The sequence below is a fragment of the Rhineura floridana genome, chromosome 8, assembly GCF_030035675.1.
Source record: "Rhineura floridana isolate rRhiFlo1 chromosome 8, rRhiFlo1.hap2, whole genome shotgun sequence".
NCBI classification, from domain to species: domain Eukaryota; kingdom Metazoa; phylum Chordata; class Lepidosauria; order Squamata; family Rhineuridae; genus Rhineura; species Rhineura floridana.
In genome coordinates, this window is record NC_084487.1 from 52,854,912 (window position 1) to 52,875,363 (window position 20,452).

Here is a 20,452-nt window from a genome sequence, read left to right on the forward strand (position 1 = left end):
CAGAGTTGGGGATTGTTGTGTCTGAACAGGAGCGTCCGGGAGGGGGGCAGCCTGCTCTTCAGCCATTTCCCACGAGTAACGTCCTTTCTGAGGAGCCGAGCGCCCCGCCCCCCATTGAGGCAGAGAACTTGGGGGAGGAAGTTTCAGAGGCAGTGCCAACTCCTTCTTTCCCAAGCAGTTCGCAGGAGGATTCCAATGAGGCACCGCCTCTTGACCTCAAGCCTGTTGCTCGGTAGCAGGTGTCTTCGGATGAGTGGAGGCGCCGCCCCTGTCTCCTCGTTCCCGTTGCAGTGAGAAACGGACAGGGCAAAGACAGGAGTTACGAAGGAGTCAGAGATTACATTCAAAAACATTTCCTATATAAGTCTGCTGCTCTCGGGGGGGGTCGCTGAGTCAACTTCCTTCACACGCTGCAGAGCATGTCTAGAGTATAGTTAGGGTCTTTAGTGAGTTAGCCTAGGATTTCCTATGAAGCGTAATGCTTTTGATGTATCCATTACTCTAATAAAATGAGATTTACTTGCACACACGCTCCAGCCTCATTCTTTCGGCTCTGGGCTGGACAGTGTGAGACAGTCCAGAAACAGCCACAGCTCTCTTTCCAACTGAAGCTAGTAAAAGGCAGTCCTAGCCACAGAGGTCACCTGTGCCTCTAGCAACAAAGATGGATCCAGAAGCACCCCCAGACTACGAACCTGCTCTTGCAGATGAAGTATGACCCTGTCCAAAACAGGCAATTGACCAATTATCCAAACTCAGGAACCACCAACCCACAGTGCCTCCATCTTGCTAGGATTCAGACTCAGTTTATAGGCCCTCATCCGGCCCACCACCAAGTCCAGGAACTGTTCCTGGGCTTGCATGGCCTCTCCCGATTCAGATGTTAGTGAGAAATAGAGGTGGGTATCATCAGCATACTGCTGACACCTTGCCCCAAGTCTACTGATGACCACTCCCAAGGGCTTCATATAGATGTTAAACAGCATTGGGAACAAGATGATACTCTGCGGCACTCCCAGCACAACTGCCAGAAGGCCAAAAGACAATCACCCAATGCTCATCTCTGAAGATGACCCTGGAGATGTTGGAAGTTTCACTTCAGTCAATGCATTTTCTTGCTGTGTGCTCTGAATCTGTTGACTATTAGGGGTAATAGGTATAGTTAGTTGAAAGGGCCCCTGCTTGAATTCTCTTCTTGTTACTTTCCTCAAGTTTAATCATACTTCTGATTGGTTAGACTGATATTCTCAAGGCTATCATCATTTCCACGTCCTCCTCCTTCTTCCCACAATTCTCTCCCTACCATTTGAATTCAGCTAGTGTAGATGATTAGGCTTTCCTATCCATGTGTATTTTCTTAATAAAATGAATTTATTTTGTTTAAGATAAACACCACTTTCTTTCATATTCTTTTATATGTCCAATGAACTCTGCTGCATAAAGCAACTCTCTTCAGGAGATAGGATCAGAACCAGAGCTTGGAAGTAACTCGTTAGAAATAACGAGTTACTTGTAATTTGTTACAATTTTGCATAACGAGTGGGTAACTTTGTTACATTTTGTATGTAACAGAACGAGTGGTAATTTGATTACTTTTGAGCTGCAAATGTAACTTTTTTGCATTACATTTGGACGTTACTGGGGGGGAAAGCAGGGGAAATCATCTGCTGCTGTGATTGGTGGAATGGTGGAGGAAAGATATGTGCCTCAAACTGGGCTTCTGCGCTGTTTAGCTCTTCCCTCGTGCTCTATGGAGGCATGAGGGAGGAAGTGGAGAGTCAGACAGAGCTGGAGGGCAAGGAGGAGTAGAAGGCAGAAGCAGCAGAATGGAAGTGAAGAGCTGTGGAGGTGAGTGTGTGTGTTACCCTTTCCAGCCTACTCTCCCTGCTCCCTCGGCTTGTCCTTGCACCCTCTTTGCATCCCCTCCGCTTGTCCTTGCACCCTCTTTGCATCCCCTCCGCTTGTCCTTGCACCCCCCCAGAGAGGGTGAAAATTGGGAACTGGCAAGAGACTAGGAGGTAGGTGCAGTCTCATACTTCTGTTTGTGTGTTTTGCTTCAGTTATGTGCCTCTCATAGAGCGACTCTCACTAGGCAGCAAGAGATGACTACCCCAAGCAACTAATTTGGGACACCATGCAACAAATTATTAGCTATTTTAATTTTTGGTTGTTGTATATTTACTGTCAGGAAGAGGTACTTGTGAGATTTTCTGCCTCAAATGCCAACATAACTTTTCAAGCTATGGTACTATGACCTTGACTTGGGGGCAGGGCACCATTTGCTCTTCTGCTTCAAGTAGCAAAATGTCTTGGGCTGCACCTGCTTGCAGTCATTTCACATACTGGACAACTAACATGGCTTTTTGGTGAAGGGCAAGAGAGAATAAGACTGTTATCTCAAAAACAGTTGTGCTTGAGGAAAAGATGGCAAACATATGTAGAACTGAACTTTTCTGCAATAATATAGACATTTGCATAGGGTATTTTTTTCTACTTATGGAATATTAAATCTTTAAGTCCTAAATCCTTTGTCATCCCCTCCCCCTTGTGCACACCTTTTACACTGTCTTTCTCCCTATGCATGTAGGTCAAAATGACAACTGGTGTAGTTTGGGAATTAACAGAACGAGAGCTGAATTACAACTCAAAAAAGAACTTCCCTGCTGGTGTCTGCTACTGATGTGGGGGGCATTTTGTTAGGGAGAAGTGATGAGAGGGGGTAATTTGCTGCTGAAACTTTTTATCTGCAACCCCTTCCCTGGCCACTTTTCCCTAGCTGATGGAGGTCAATAAGGAAAAACATGGGGCATTGCACTGGTAAAGTGGCAAGCATGGAAAACAGCCCGTTCCATCTATCTCCTGCTTCACCTACCCAAATGCACCCCAGCAAATGCTTTGCACATTGACAGCACACATTTAGTTGGTTTTCTGGTATTTGCTGCTGAAAGTGTAGTTCCATGCTGGGTGCAGCTGGGACATTCTGAGTTCATATCTTACCACAGCCATGAACTCGCTGGATGACCTTCTGGCCACACCCACGCCAGACATTTATGCCACTTTAAACAGTCATGACTTCCCCCAAAGAATCCTGGCAAGTGTAGTTTGTGACGGGTGCTGAGTGTTATTAGGAGACTCCTATTCTCCCGACAGAGCTCCAATGTCCAGAGTGGTTTAACAGTCAGCCCCTCTTCTCAGACAATTCTGCAGCTGGAGTTCTGTGGGGGGAACTGGCCTGTCAGGTGTGCTTTAACTTGGATTCCTGCATTGAGCAGGGGTGTGGACTCGATGACCTTAAAGGTTCCTTCCAACTCTACTATTCTATAATTTTCTGTTAGCTGAGACATCTCTCTCTCTCACACACACACACTCACTCACTCACACAGCCACTGAGCATTTCATAACAGAGCATGCTCAGTACTCATTTGGGCTGTTTTGGGAGTCATCCCCTTTCTGTTTTCTCTCTCACTTTTTTGTATTCTGCAACACTTGGGGTTCCCTCTTGCCCACTAATACTCCTTATTATGTGTGGTATGGATGGTGATACCATGGCTACATAAGCAACAACACTTCCAGCCTGAGCTTCAGAAATAGAGGGAATGACACTCTGACCAGTTTACGTGGTTAGTATTTAAATTTGATTGGAAACTGTTCAGTTTGACACAAGGTGGCTATTAAGCATGACCTAAAAGCTGCAATTCCAAGCATACTTACTTGGAAGTAATTCCCATAGCAGTAAATAGGATTTACTTCTGGGAGTATAGAATCAATCCGTAAGAGTCTCCCAGTAGACACCATACATGTAAGCACATGGCTTTTCCCCAAGAATCTTGGGGACTGTAGTTTACTCCTCACAGAGCTACAATTCCCAGCACCCGTAACAAACTACAGTTCCCAGGATTCTTTTTTGGGGTGGTGGTGGAAATGTGCTTTAAATCTGTCATGTGTATGCAACTTTGGTGAGATAATAGCTGAAGGTAATCAGCCCAAAATGATAACAAATAATCAGTAGGCATTCCCAAAAGACATTCAAACAGTAGGTAAAAAAAAGTGAGAATTACAGAGGCAAACACAGAATGCAGTTAAGCAATAAAGTAATCCAAGAGAGAGGAGACACCTTTGTCTCTGCTCTCTCCCTCCTGAGGCAGGAGGGCAACTCCCAAACCTGAGTGTTGCGCCTCCAAGTTAGTTAGAACTAGGTATGCCTTTCCTATCTACTATGTATTTCTATAAATAAAATAGCTTTTCTTATTTTACTAAGTCTTAAGTCTCAGTGATCTCAGTGCAGGGTAAAAGCCTGCCACTTAGGTAAACGCACACATTGGCACACACACATCTCAGACTGTTGACAATCTCTGCTAATATCTATACAAATTTACATAACATGCATCACCTGAACTCACATGATCTAGAATTACCTTAGATCTTGCAACATTTGCAAATGAGAAGCAATAGGGTTTTATATTAGTTCTGATTGTCTATTGGGCTATCATAGGGTATGCATTTTTTGCCTTTTCTATGGCAAAAACTCCAACTTCAGTGGAATTTATGTGATGTGTTCTAACCATTTGAATGTGGCTAATGAATGCTTTATTCTTTCATCAGAACTTTAGCAGTAGTACTAAAATACTAATAAAAAAGGGAAAGAGAAAAAATACTTTACATACATCATTCAGCTGTATTGTTAATTATAGATATAGATATAAAGGATAAATGGCATTTTGTCAAAAGTATTTTTGCCTACATTTTATACCTCCTCCTTGGTTTTCCAAGCTTGGCATGGAATGCTTGTCATACAGAATTAATTTGAAATGCTGCATTATCATAATCATCTTCTTCAAAATAAAATAAAAAATGTACTGCCTTCAAGTTGATTGCGACTTATGGTGACCCTATGAATAGGGTTTTAATGGGAGGCAGTGACTGGCCCAAGGTCACCCAGTGAGCTTCATGGCTATGTGGGGATTTGAACCCTTCTACTACCCCCTGTGTGTGTGTGTTTAGTTTTAATATTGTTTTAGGCTACTTAGATGTGAAGCAGCCAAGGCCAGCACCGTGTAGGCATTTTTTTAAAAAAGTAACTGAAATGTAATTGTAGTGATTACTTTTGAGAAAAAGTAAAGTAATCAGTTACTTTCAGAGCAATTGTAATTGTAACTGTAATTACTACTTTTTTGGCCAAGTAATTGTAACTGTAATTTATTACTTTTTAAAAGTAATCTTCCATACTCTGATCAGAACCACTATAAAACAGTGTTGCCGATATCCATCTCACCAGGCTGGCTCAGAAGAATATCATGGTCAATGCTATCAGAAGCCACTGAGAGATCACATAAGAATAACAGGGTCACACTCCCCCTATTTAATATCAGGGTCAAATGTAGTCAAGTCATTTGTGATTTTAAAAAAATGAGGTGTATTTGAAAATATAACGTAAAATTTGGAATTGTATTGAGGATGGTTATGTATTTGTGCAAAAGTACAACTATACAAGGAGATTCCTATGAAGCTAATTCCTATGAAGTCTCATAGCTCACTAATAGCTTACTCATACACTTTCCCCTTCAGTTCAGAACTTCCCAGATATATGAATATAAAACCAAACAAACATCTGAATTACTAACATCTCCTTAATTACTTTATCAGTGTAATTTCTGTTATTGAATTACCAGGTTGGGTTCAGTGTTTGGATGTACAAATGTTTTATTTAATTTTCAGTATTTGGAACACAAAGTTCTCTTGGTGCTTACTATAAAAACACACTGTAAATATAAAATAAAACAGAAAATCAAAATGAAATGAATACAGCAAAAATAGAGTGTTCAGTATCCCAAAATTCAAAAGCACAGGTTTAAAAACAGAGAGGCACAGACTACATAAGTTGTTTAGAAGGCCTGGGTAAACAGAAAGATATTGACTTGGTGCCAAAAGGACCACCAAGATAGCACTTGGCAAAGCTCCCATCATCTGAGAGTCACTACCCTAAAGGCCAACCTTGGTGGTTACCCACCTTATTTTATTTGGTTGGGGCATCCAGAGCAGGGTCTGCAGAGAGGATCTTAAGGTTTGGATATATACATTCATTTCCCACCATTCATTTTACTTGAAGGTTCTAACTGAAGCCAAGTGCTCTTTTAGTGAAATCCTCAAATTTAAAACACTGGTGGTGGTGATGAAAGGATTTGAATCATGATGGAACATGAAGAACAGAAATGAAATATTAACTAGGAAAAGTTTTATATATTTGTATACTGGGTAGTGATGGTGATTTGGCCCAAATGCATAGGAGAGCTTATAGGGTAGCAAAGTAAACTTGTTTCAAGTGTTATTAGTGTTCCACTAGTAATAACATACTCAGAAGATGGTGATCACAAAAATACTTTCATTTCCTTGCTTCTGTGTTTAGAAAACTAAACTCTCCGGCATCTTTAATTTTTAGAAGTACGAAATGTTTGTCAATGTATTTCCTACAGTATTGATCCAGGCTTTTGGTGTCTTTTTCAAGATTTTTACTCTTGGGCACTGAATAAGACTATGTACACACTATACATCTAAAGCACATTATTTCCCCCAGAAAATCCTTGGAACTGTAGTTTACCCCTCACAGATCTACAATTGCCAGCACTCTTAACAAACTACAGCATAACAGTGCCATTCTTGATGTACATAGAACAATGTGGATGAAACTAGTACAAGACCTGCTAGCTATCTTTACCGAGTTACTGAGTATCACTAATCCACACCATCTGTTTCAGATGTAGAGCTATCCATGTACATATGTTTAATGTGCTGTATATCTTGAGTGTTTTGCATGAAGAAATATTATTGCAAAAGGGAGGAAAGAACTGAATACATTTTTATGTATTGCAGACCCCTTATTTCTGCCATGAGTTTTATAGGTTAGTACATTTGCTAAATTGGGATAAGTATAGGAACCAAAGTAACTGACTTTGGCCCTGAGCTAGAGATATGTTCGCACAGCCACAAATTCTGTAGATTCTATTGTGCACAAGGATTTCTCCCACCTGACAGCACTATCAGTTATGACAGTAATCACCTATTAGAACTGAAAAGGGGTGCTTGAAATTAGTCTCCCCAACCCCAGACAGAGTTCACCATAGCTGCCAACACCAGCCATCTGTTCAGATGTATTTACACAACTGGTACATCATGAATATATCACTAGTGCTGAAAGTAGGGTCACTATATACCAGCATTCTTTTCTATACATAAATCATGTCTTGTGAGGCAATCCTCACACATAAGCCTGTTTCTGCATGAGCCTTGCCCTGCTGGATACTTGGCAACACCTTTGATCAGTGCCATACTACTTTTCAAAATAGGATTCAAATGTCTCATAGTGAAAATAAACAATAATAAAGGTGAAAATAGCAATAAGCCATTTTAGGTATAGCTTTTTCCTTCAAATACAGTTTTCAGTTTCTAGATGTATTTTCTATAGAATGCTGTAATCACCGCAATACTATTTTTATTCACAGAGAATGCACCTCAAGTAGCAATTATTGCACCAGGTACCAGTAACCATAGAAACAGTTCAGCAGGCCCAACACCTGACTGTTCTCCACCATCACCAGATACAGCACTGAAAAACATAGTGAAAGTTATACGTCCTCAGGTGGGTGGTCAGAAATATTTGATTTTATGAAAAAAAATCAACTTTTTCTCTTATGGTACTCTAAGAAGTAATTTTTAATAATATGAATTATTTTAAAATGTTGAAATGAAACCCCTAAATACCCTCCAACCAGAAGACTATTTTGTTTGCATCTGAAAAACCCAAGACCCAATCTTGCTATAGCAATAATGCTAGAATATTTTTATAAGCTTGATTTGAATTAATCTGACCAGAAACAGCTTACCTACCTTTTGTGTTCTTTTTTGACAGTCTGAAACCTCCTATTTTAGGTGATTTTTGACATTTCTGTATAAACATGTTACATTTTTCATTAATATACTATGCCCTCCCTTGCTGCCCAGCACCTGCTTTTTCTCTTTGCCATTTTTCTTCCTTTTTGCCTTCACTGACCACAGCCTTCACTGACATTTATTCTGATTCAGTCTGTGGCAACCCATGCAATTTTTTTCCAAAGGAGGTTACAGTGGTGCATCTGTCATGAGGATATCAGGGTTGCCATTAAAAAGAATCACAGCCAATCAGATTAAACAGCAGTGATGAGGCTCACTGAATACAGTGAGGGTAAAGAAAAAAAGAGAAATGAAGTTCAGAAGAAATAGCAGCCAGCAAAATGAAAGGATGCCAAACAGTATTGAAACAACACAAGTTTTGGTGAGGTGTCTTTTTAAAAAATTATAATTAGTTCAGCTGATTCAAATATGCTAATTTTGAAGCAAATATCAAAATTGGAGAATATTTCGTGTAAGCGTAATTTTGATTGACTGTCATTGCTTGCAAATTATCTATTAGTTTCTATTCACCTCTATTTTCAATTTACTGTTTTTCTTTATAGTCCATGAAATTTATTTTATTTCATCTACAAGACTTTCTAGGAGTTACACCTGTATTTGCTTCATGCTGTCCATGCATGCCCCTTTCCAACTGCATAACTCCTGTTGGCTACAGAATCTTTCATTTCCCCTCTCTAGACACTACTGTATTAGCCATTTATCACTTTCTGTCATGGCTATTTTTTCCATTTGGTGGCTTGCACACATGAAAGCAGAGAGGCATTGAAATTATTGTTAGAACAAGCTGTTATGTGATAGTTAATTGGAAACAGTTTTTTAAATGCTATTTTCATCATGAGATTGTCAACAGATGGACTCAGAACATTGAATAGCTGTGCTCTTGGATTAGTTTATTACTAATTCAATGTCAGGACTTAATTAACGTCAGTGGCTAGGTTCCCACTGAATTCAGTAGGACTGCATTCTTTGAGTGCAGAACACTTTATCCAGTGTTTCTGAATGAGTGTATGAATGAATGAATGAAGTAGAGACCATGTTTATCAACCTTGCAGATGATGCAGCATTTGGCATGGTAAAATATTTCAAACCTTTGAAAGCTTCCATGCCTGTTTCAGTGTCTGGTGATGACCTGTGGAGTCTTACATGGCCATGGACTAAAGTACCTCAGAGATTGCCTCCTCTCTATGTATTCTCCCATATCCTCAGATCATCAGTAGTGGCATTGCTCCCTGTCCCATCCTCAGAAGAAAAGAAATTGTATCCAGGACAAGCATGCCTTCTCCATGATGGCACCCACTCTGTGGAATGCTCTCCCAATAGAGGCATGCATGTGCTATTGTTGCCGCTTGGGTTTTCAGCTCTTTTTAATTCAGCTGTGTGTGATTTTGACCATGCTGGTGTTTTATATTAATTTAATTTTAATTTTAGAAGAACGATAGTTAATATTATGGCTTTTATCATTGTTATACATGGCTTTGGGTGACACTTCAGTGACAGATAATGCAGTATATAAAATTTAAATCAAGGTACTACTCAAATTCAAAATGGCTTTGATTATGTGAATAGTCTGATATTCTGTAACATCAAAGAGCATTACAAAAAGGAAAGGAATTTTAACACTGTGGTATAAATGGAAATATTCCTTGCTAGACAGTAGCATTGCTGGAAACAGCTAGAAATTATAGAGGATTTTAAAAACTGAAAATATCTGTATTGTTGTGAGTTTGCTGTCTGATTGCTATGAACAAGTCTTGGGAATGAATCTGAGTCTTGCTTATCGTCTATCCATTGAGAGCTGGTTGGCCTCTGTGGAAAGAGAATGCTGGATTAGATGGGCATTTAGTTTGACCCATCAGGGCTCTTGTTATGTTCTTATTTTATTTTGATGTCTGGACAAAAGTATGTTTCATTGACTGTCTCAGTGTTATAGATGAGAATACAACACAACTGTGAACCTTCTGGTTAAAAGTAGGGGCGCTTCCCCCCTTTTGAGGTCTCTGTCCCTGTTTTCTCTCTTCATTTCTAATATGCCTATAGTGTGGATTTTAGGCAAAGACAGACTTTTTTATATATTCTGTAAATGCCTGCCACATACATTTTGCTAAATACATTGCAGTTAGGATCCATAAGACTTAAGCAAAAGATCTGAAGATGCATTCTATAGCAAGATTTAACCAGAATATGTGCACCAAAGACACTTCAACCCAAACTATACATTTGAGTGCGTGTTACTAATTTGGGATTTTGAATGTGTTAAAGGCTTTGAAACAAATTACAGTGGATTTGTGACATAGTTTAATTTTGGTATAAAACATATCAAAATTGTGTCATAGGACATGCTCACAATGTTAATTTAAATTCTGTTCTATACCTTCCATCTAGATGTTAATATGATTTTGCCATGAATCAACACTGAAATGCTGTCTCACCAGACTTGCTTTGAAACATAATAAAATCTGGATATTTTATTGGTTTATTAGGTCTTCTGTTGGTCATATGATATGTTATCTGATCTTGACATTTGAGACTGTAATATAGGCTCCTAATCCACTATACATGAATATGATAATTCTAGGAATGAAGTATGAATGATTAAGTTAAGGAAAACATTCAAATTTTTGAGCACCTGATTTAATAAACACATTCAAAAAAGATGATGAACCTTGAAGCAGAAAACAAATTAAATTTTACATTTCAATTCATTTTTTCCAGCCCAAGCAACGTACATCAATAGTATCAGCTTTCGAATTTCACCGATTAAATCACAGCCATGATTATTTTGAAATCAGCTCCTCCATAGGATATGCAAGCTTTACTTCCAGTCCTCCAATCAGTCCAGCTAACTATTCCATTGGATCACTTGAGGGCAGCATTGAAGATAATGACATTCCAGGTAAAATAAAAAGAAGTTGCATATTAACCAAGCATTTTGATGCTGTAGTAACCTGAAATCAAGATAGCTCTGAGTAATTATGTTGTGAATAATAGAAACATTGCAGGGAACATTATGACCCATCTATTTTTTTTTGCACAAATATTTTTCTTGAAATATGTTTTAAATGTTTTTTAACTAATAACCAAAATAATCCTTACCTGTACTTTACAAAGAATATTTATATTTAAAACAGTAGGTTAAGTTGATGAAGTCACAACAGTATCTTATTGGGGTGTATTGGGTTTTTTTGGACTATACAAGGGATCTGAAAACCTCTTAATAGCATTTCAATACTTTGACAAATCTCTCCTAACATCCAATGTTTTTATAATAACCCTCCTGTGACAATTCAGTTAAGTTAGAATGAAAAATAGCCATATCCTGAGAGTTACATTCTATTCTGCAGATATAAAGGTGTATTTATTATAAAGCTCAAAGAGGTGTTAAGGTGCACATATGAAACACAAAATAAAATATAAACATTTAATATGCATACATTATTAAACCAACATAAAATCACTACTGGAATTCTACATGTGGTATTGAATTAATGCCCATATAAGGTGAAATACAAAAGACAGAACACAGCCATAAAATTCTGCAGATGTAATAAATCAATGCTTATGCAAGATAAGATACAAAAACAGAATGCAGCCAAATGCATTTTGACAAAGAGTCTTCTTCAGTGGCCTTGTGACCTATTTAGGTATACACTATAAAGGGCAAAAGATAAAAATATGTTTAGACATTAATTACTAATGATGAGTGTCTGTTTTTTTTTTTTTTAAAAAACAGCTGATTGTTGGAAGAGGATACTGCAAACCCGCTTACCCTTATATATTACTTTCATTGATAAGGGCTGATACAGTGGCAATTCAAAAAGTCAAAATCTCTGCATAAAAATAATTTAAAATTAAAATTTAATAAAATGCAATAATAATAATAATTAATAAAGCAAATATTTTGCCATTGGAACATACAATTTTCTCCTGTTGGCATATTTCTAAAAAAAGTAACAAAATTTCACCAATATTATGCATCCCCACTATGGTTTCAATGCCTTATTAGCCAAGTTGTTATAAATATAGTTACTACCGAGCCTAAAGAAGTAGCACAGCTGTGGAATATACTCCTCCAGCCACTAGGCACATGACACACCTCAGCTAGAATTGCCCAACAATTTAAATTAACCCTTGATAATCCAGCAGAGGCACTTCACTATAAAGAAGATAGCAACATGACAATTAATACCACCTATGAACCAATTAAATTTCTTAAGAAAAATGTTTCAAAAATACAAATCACGCAAATGGAACTTCATACTCTACAAAGAACAGAATGCAATGGTGGCAAAGAAGTAGGATTTCTTCACCATCTTCACTATCACATGACAAAGATTATTATGTGATCTAACCTGTGTTTGGTCGGCGTCACTGTGAATTTTGCATGACTTGTACTCCAGCTATTGTCAGTTCTGTTTCATTGTCTGGAAAACCAAGATGAGCTCTTGGCTCCACAGTGCTGGAGAAAGCACTTAGGAGCAATCCTGTTGATGGGGTTTCCATATCACCATTCCACAGCAAATCCAGGCTTTTGGCGGGAGTGTCAGGAGGAACCATTGCCTGCACTCGCTGTTGCAAAAAATAGATCAAAGCTGTGCCCTTTGTGTCAAGTCAATGATTTACTCAGACACGCCTATGATTCTCGTGGAGGCCATAAAGTCCCAAGGCAGTCCAATTGAGGCAGCCGTTTTGTGGATGTTGCAGCTCCCAAACAGAATTGTGTATGTGTGGTTTCATTGGCATCATGTCCTAGGCCACCTCTGCATCATCAGGCAGGAAGGCTGTTAGGCAGTGTGTGTGGTGTGTGTGTGTATGTCCACAGAATCCGTGTTCTGTCTTTATGGCCTAGCACCAGGAATGAACCCTTGGAATCAGTACCCAAGAATATGGGCTTTGTTGAGAGATGATAGCTTAGCTTAATTTCTTGGGGAATGAATTGTAAGAACAGTCCCCTCTGAGCTTTGCTTCACCCCACTGGATTTGTTTGGGGCGGATTGTCTTTTTTAACTGCGACATGACAGACATTGACAGCCTCCATTTAAAGAATCACAGCTTGTTTTAAGAATGGGAGCAATTTAAGAATAGGACCTTATTCAGTGAATAAGGCAGAACCCTACAAAAATCTCATCTGGAGGACTTCCCCAAAGTCTGCCCACTCAAACCTTTCCCTGACCGAGAGTGGATTTTTCATGATCACAATCACCCCATAATTACTTAAGTGATCCTGGGGGGAAACAGCCTGTATGTATGTGACCCTTGAAGTGTTAAATATTAGAACTTTGTGTTATGGGCTAAAGTTGAACTCCGCCCTGTGGACTTTCCTTTGCTCTGCTTTTCAGTTTCAGTTGTGTTCTCTACCCAGCCAGCAATAAAGAAGCATGTTTGTTTGCTGGCAATAAGAAGTAAGAGTTTGTTTGTACTGCACTTATTATGACGTGTAGAGCAGGATTGGGTGCTTATTGCTAAAGGGTGGAATAAAGAGATAGCTTAAAGTGGTCTGAAAAAATATTTACCCTTAGTTACCCTTTACTCTTTTAAAGTATTCACTATATTCACAATGACAAAGTGACTATTTTTTTTCTTGAATACTTAATGTCAAATGATGAAAACAGCCTTAGGGGAATACAAACACTCCTGTGCACACTACAGTTGGCTGGCTGGCTAGCCACATTGGCTGTAACTCAGGACTAATTTCTGATTTTCCCAATGTGTGTAGCTCAGCATGAGGCATTTTCAGGATTTCTGGGCAGAAAAATCAACCTTGCAACCAACAGAAAAATTCCAATTGTTTTCCACAATTAGTTTCCAATCACTTAGTTAGTCCTTTATGTAGCAACCAGTTAAATAGTTTCCCATTGATTGTCCAACATGAAGGAAAATCTAAAAGTCAAGAACAAGACTAGGAGGAGGAACCCTCAAGGAGGAATTACAACTTTTGGTATCCCCTTGTTCACTGCATCCTTAACATCCTTTTTTCTTATGAAACAAAAAAATATGCCAGTCACTTAATTCCTGGTGTTCATAATAAATTTTTGGTTAACTTGACTTTTACATGGCCTGTTATGTAAGTTAACTCACACTCTCTGCATGGAGGAGGAGTGATGGGGAAGATCACTGTCTTTCTCTTCCTCTGGCCTGGCCCTCACATCCTCTCCACCAGTGAGTAGGGGAGGATTTGGCTGGTGCTATGCGCCTCCCCCCTCAAAATGCCCCATCTAGAAATATGGCTGCCCACCTAACAAGGAAGGCTGGCTACAAGGCTGAACTGTGCACAAAATTGTGTACATTGTCTTACTGTCCTAGCCAATTTTTATAACTATGCTTTTTTATTCAGTAAAATTCTGCAGGTTACTTCCTAACCAAATCACTCACTGAGCAATCTTAACTCTTTCTGGGGGTTAATAGGAGCAGCAGAGCTATTACCACATCCAAAGCCCTGCTGACTCTTGCTAGTCAGGTTGGAAGGTGGGGGTGGGGGTTTTCTTGGGGGATTTGCTACACCATCTTCAGACTGGTGCAGCAGTTGGGCCCAAATTCAGTCCCTCACTTGGCAAAGGAGCAGCATTGGATCCATTGATCCTTGGCTGGCCCAGCTGTGTTCCCCCAACCCCCAGTTTTGGTTCAAATAGAGCATAGATTGGCCATGGTTCATCCTAACCAGCCCTGTAGTCAGCCTTCCTTGTTAAGTGGGGCAGCCACAGTTCTAGATGGGGCATTTTGTGGGAGGACAGGCACATAGCGCCAGCCAATCTCCCCTCCACCTTACTGGTGGAGAGGATGTGAGGGCCATGTCAAGGTAAGGGAAAGGCAGTGACCTTCCCTGTCACTCCAGTTCCATCCAGAGAGTGTGTTAATTTACATGAATGAAGTTTAATCTGTTGAATTGTCTTAGCCTTTTTTGAGAGATCCCCAGGAATACCAGACTCAAAAGCTTGACTTTGCCTACAGTCCCCTTTTACCTGTGGTCTGTCCCTGTGTTCTGATTGTTCATGAACTGAACTATTTTGATAAAGACAGTGAGTTCCTGAGCTTGGCTTTGATGCTGCATTAGGTATCTCAGTTTTAGATTCGACATGAAAAACAAACTTGTCCATACTACAAGTTTAGGGAAGGGCAGAGAGAAAATAAATATTACATGGTGTGTTTTTTAACTGATCCTTGAGAGTCCTCCTTCTAGTCTTGTTTGTGGTCTTTAGCTTTTCTTTCCTGTTGGATAATCAAGGGGAAACTTTTAAACTGGCTGCTATATAAAGGACAAACTAACCAATAAGCACCCAATCCTGCTCTATTGTAACTGCATAATAAACAAACTCTTACTTCTTACTGCAGGCAAACAAGCATGCTTTTCAATTGCTGGCTTGGTAGATAGCACAAATGAAAATGAAAAGCAGAGTAAAGAAAAGTCCAAGGGGTGGAGTGTAACTCTAGTCTATAATACCAATTTCTAATATTTCACTCTTCAAGCAGCATAAAGTTTTTTTTTCTGCAGGATCACTTAAGTAATTATAGGGTAATTAATTATGATCATGAAAAATCCCACCTCAGTCGGGGAAAGTCTTGAGTAAGCTGACTTGTGGGGGCTCTTTCAGATGAGCCTTTTGTTGTGCATTTGCCCTGCCTTATTCACTCCATTTTTGGAAGGGTCCTATTTTTAAATTTTTCCTGTTCTTAAAACAAGCTATCATTCTTTAAATGGAGATTGTCATTGTCTGTCATGTCACAAATTAAAAACATGACATTTCCCCCCAAAATTCTAGGGGGGATGAAGCATAGCTCTAGGGGGCAGCAGCACCCCCATTCCTCCCCCACGGCTACAGGCCTGATCCTAACCCACCAAGCCATCAAGATTGGGGAGGTAGGGGAAAGGTGGCTTTCTCAGTGGCTATATATCTGAATTCCATAATACTTTTAATACTCATTTTCATTCTGATCTCTTTATTTATTTTTATTTTATTTATTATTTTATTTATATCCAGCCCTTCCTCCCAGCAGGAGCCCAGGGTGGCAAACAAAAGTGCTAAAAACACATCAAAACATCATAAAAACAGACCTTAATATACACCAAAACAAAACAACTTTTAAAACATTTTTAAAAGCTTTAAAAACATATTTAAAAAAGGGTTAAAATATATTGTGTTTTTTTAATATATATATATATATAAAATCAATTCCAACACAGATGCAGACTGGGATAGGTCTCAACTTAAAAGGCTTGTTGAAAGAGGAGAGTCTTCAAAAGGCACCGAAAAGATAACAGAGATGGTGCCTGCCTAATATTTAAGGGGAGGGAATTCCAAAGGGTAGGTGCCACCACACTAAACGTCCGTTTCCTGTGTTGTGCAGAACGGACCTCCTGATAAGATGGTATCTGCAGGAGGCCCTCACCTGTAGGGCACAGTGATCAACGGTATAGAAGGGATAAGACGGTCTTTCAGGTATCCTGGTCCCAAGCTGTATAGGGCTTTGTATACCAAAACTAGAACCTTGAATGTGGCCCAGTAGCAAATGGGCAGCCAGTGCAATTCTTTCAGCAGCGGGGTGACATGTTGGCAATACCCTGTCCCAGTGTGCAGTCTCCACTGCATTTTGCACCAGTTACAGCTTCTGGACCAACCTCAAGGGCAGCCCCACATAGAGCGCATTACAGTAATCCAGTCTGGAGGTTACCAGTGCATGGACAATAGCGGTCAGGTTATCCCGATCCAGAAACGGCCACAGCTGTCTTACCAGCCGAAGCTGGTAAAAGGCACTCCTAGCCACGAAGGTCACCTGGGCCTCTAGCGACAAAGATGGATCCAGAAGTACCCCCAGACTACAGACCCCATCCAAAGCAGGCAACTGACCAATTATCCGAACTCAGGAACCACCAGCCCATAGTGCCTCCGTCTTGCTAGGATTCAGGCTCAGTTTATTGGCCCTCATCCAGCCCACCACCGAGTCCAGGCAGCGGTCCAGGGCTTGCACGGCTTCTCCCAATTCAGATGTTAGTGAGAAATAGAGGTGGGTATCATCAGCTTACTGCTGACGCCTCACCCCAAAGCTCCTGGTGACTGCTCCCAACGGCTTCATATAGATGTTAAACAGCATGGGGGACAAGATGGTACCCTGCAGCACCCCACAGCACAACTGCCAGGGGGCCAAAGACCGTCACCCAATGCTATTCTCTGAGAGCGACCCCGGAGATAGGAAACAGTGCCTCCAATACCCATCCCACCAAGTTGACCCAGAAGGTATCAAAAGCTGCTGAGAGATCAAGTAAGAATAACAGGGTTGCACTCCCCCTGTCCTTCTCCCGATAAAGGTCATCCATCAGGGCGACCAAGGCTGATTCAGTCCCATAACCAGGCCTAAACCCAGACTGGGATGGGTCAAGATAATCTGTTTCATCCAAGAGTGTACCCACAACTGTTCCACCACAACCCTCTCAATCACCTTCCCTAAAAAGGGGGTATTTGCAACCAGACTGTAGTTGTGACAAACCAATGGGTCCAGGGTGAGCTTTTTTAGGAGTGGTTGGATCACTGCATCTTTCAAGGTGGCTGGAACCACTCCCTCCCACAATGATGCATTGACCAGACCCTGGATCCACTCAGTCAAACCCCCTCATCGCAAGCACCTTGTCTATGTCATCAGGCCGCATCAACTGAAACCATTCCCAAGAAGTTGTAGCATATGTTGCACTGGACACCTCATTGGGGTCTACAGTAGATGTGAATGGGGCATCAAGACTGCTACGGAGGTGAGCAACTTTACCCTCAAAGTGCCTTGCAAACAATTCACAGTGGGCCTTTCTTCAGTTTTTCTAAAGGATTGTTTGAAGAATAGACAAAAATTATATAGTTGTGGGATGGTTGCATTTTGGCTTACTTACACTCACGCATAAATGTGTGGTTAAAATTGAGGTTGGATGAGTATTTACCTTTTTGTTAGAACAAACCTGATCTTTTTTATCATGTCAGCCCACATCCTTGCAGTGAATACATTGTATTACGTTCATATTTATTCAGTATAGCACACTCTGAAAAGCTTTCCTCCACCTCATGAATCAAACCACTTAGGAATCGGCTACCCAGGAAATCTGTTTTAATGAAATGAATAGGAGAATTTTTACTTGCTTTGAAACAGAGCGCTCTGATAGCTTTCCTTGTTGTCGAAAGAAATAAAACAAATATGAAGAAAAAGTAGAACATAAGAAATGTATTATGCTATGAATATGAATCAGTGAAAGAATATATAGATACATATTGGCACAGCTATGGCAATCCAAATGTTGTATTGCTTATATAGTTTGCAAAAAAGGGTTCTTTGTGAGCAAATAAAAAATTATCATTTATTTATGAACCGTATTGTAATGTTGGCTGTTGCAGATTATTGAAAGTATGGTGGCAGGAACCCAATGCCTGAACTCGTATTCTACATGTATAAAGTCCCAGGTACAATCTTTGCCATTTCCAGTTAAAGGATTGCTGGTATCGGGGTGGGGGGGCTAATGTATTTAATGTTGTTTATTAAAGTTACATACCACTTGTACAGCATAGTTCCCTGGGTGGATTACAAACCCATTAATAGTTCCATAATAAATCAAAAACAATAATAAAATCAATTATAAATCGTATCAACAGCAAGCAATATCCTGGCCAGAACTGAAGGATTCAGACTGAGGCGAGGTGATGTCTTTTTCTCTTTTTATTAAAGTTATGGTTACATCCAAAGCGGTGTGCTTCATATACCTGTCTACTCTGGCTTACTACTTTCCCTAACTATCCTAACTAAGCAGTTTCTGCAGTGTTTGGGGAGAGTTGACTCAGCACTTGTAACTTGGGAGACACCTGCTTAAGTAGGGAAGGTTTTCGTGAGTAAGCAGCAGCTCTGTGTGAGTTTCATCCTTTGAAAGCCTCTCTTCTTCTGCCTCCTCGCATAAAGCGAGGGGGACGAGTCTCAGATGGCACATCTGACAGCGGGGCTTTGCTAAGTGACAGCGTAGCCTCTGGAAGCGGGTTGCTGATTGGCTGGGAAGCGTCTGAAGTGGCTGGTGGGGATTCCTACATGGGAGCGGATGGCGCAATTGGAGAGATGCTTCCCAACTACTCGGGTGTTGGATTCACAGGCAGGGCAGGAGCTGCCTCTGTGAAAGTGCCGGGCATGGGAGTTTGAGGGCTGCCAGAACCCTCCCTGCTCGTCTCCCTTCCTCCAGCTCCCCAAGGAACCACCTCCTCATCTGACTCCCCTCCCTAACCTAGCCTTCCCTCCAACTGGGGCACAACAAGCAGCCCTTCAAATCCTGAAGAGCTGCTGCCAGTGGACAGTCCTGGGCTTGGTGGACCATTTATCTCAGTATAAAGCAATTTCATTTATTTTTAAACAAGATATTTTGCTACTCGTGCATACATATTACATGGCTACCACTCTGTATTTCTTTTTCTTGCACTTTTCCAGAATGTCTTATCTTGTGTGACAACTAATTGAATGCATTTATTTATATTTTAGGTCACTATCATTATAAATTGCTATATTTCCTGTTCATATCTGCTTATTTATACTCTCTTGGAGTTGTACAGACAATGCTTCATTCATTTAAATGCCAAGTAACTGTTGCTCATACTAACATTAGAATTCTATCTACAGAATGGTTGCAACCATGAATAGTTCCTCAAGATTTGAAGGAACTGGACCACAAACCATTTAATCACTACAGAGAAACCATGAGATTAGACTGGAAATAATATTTTAAATAAATTGCCATAATGATCTCCAGAAAAAGCATACCATGTTAGTCAGTGCGTTTTGTTTGTTTATTATTTCCTCTAATATTGAACTTAGATTATCCCATTCCTATCTGTCCTGAAGTTAGACATGGTCAAAATATGGTGGTAGTTGCTGAATGCTTGGGAGACTTTCCAGGTGTGCAGACATATATTTGTTCACAAATGTAAACAAATCCAGAAAATAATAATTATTGTCATTTTGTATTATTTTGTTCATTTTGTACGTCGCCCAGAGTGGCTGGATGGCCAGCCAGATGGGCGACTAAGAAATCCAATAAATTTAAAAATAAATTAATTAATATTTACTACATTTATATCCCACCCTTCTTCTCAGAAGGAGCCTAGGGCAGCAAACAAAAACACTAAAAACACTCTAAAACATCTTTAAAAAAGACTTTAAAACATATTAAAACATCTTTAAATCATCTTAAAAAGCCATTCCAACGCAGAGGCAGACTGGGATAAGGCTTCTGCTTAAAAGATTTATTGAAAGAGGAAGGTCTTCACTAGGTGCTGAAAAGATAACAGAGATGGATGCCTGTCTAATATTTAAGGGGAGTGAATTCCAAATTGTAGGTGCCAAAACACTAAAGGTCCACTTCCTATGTTGTGCAGAATAGACCTATTGATAGGAGGGTATCTGCAAGGAGGCCTTCACCTGCAGATAGGATTGCCATATTCCAATTCTATAAATCCAGGCAAGATAATTTACATATTATGAAAATTGGTTGGTAATTATGCAAATT

The 20,452-nt window shown here is 40.0% G+C and overlaps 1 protein-coding gene across 1 annotated transcript in view; it reads left to right on the forward strand.

Moving 5' to 3' along the window:
• ANKS1B (ankyrin repeat and sterile alpha motif domain containing 1B) overlaps positions 1-20,452 on the forward strand; it is a 573,173-nt gene that overhangs the window by 119,365 nt on the left and 433,356 nt on the right. Inside the window, exons 4-5 of the mRNA XM_061582729.1 lie at positions 7,497-7,633; positions 10,657-10,837. Coding sequence (XP_061438713.1) covers positions 7,497-7,633; positions 10,657-10,837 — 318 coding nt within the window. The remainder of the gene's footprint in view (positions 1-7,496; positions 7,634-10,656; positions 10,838-20,452) is intronic.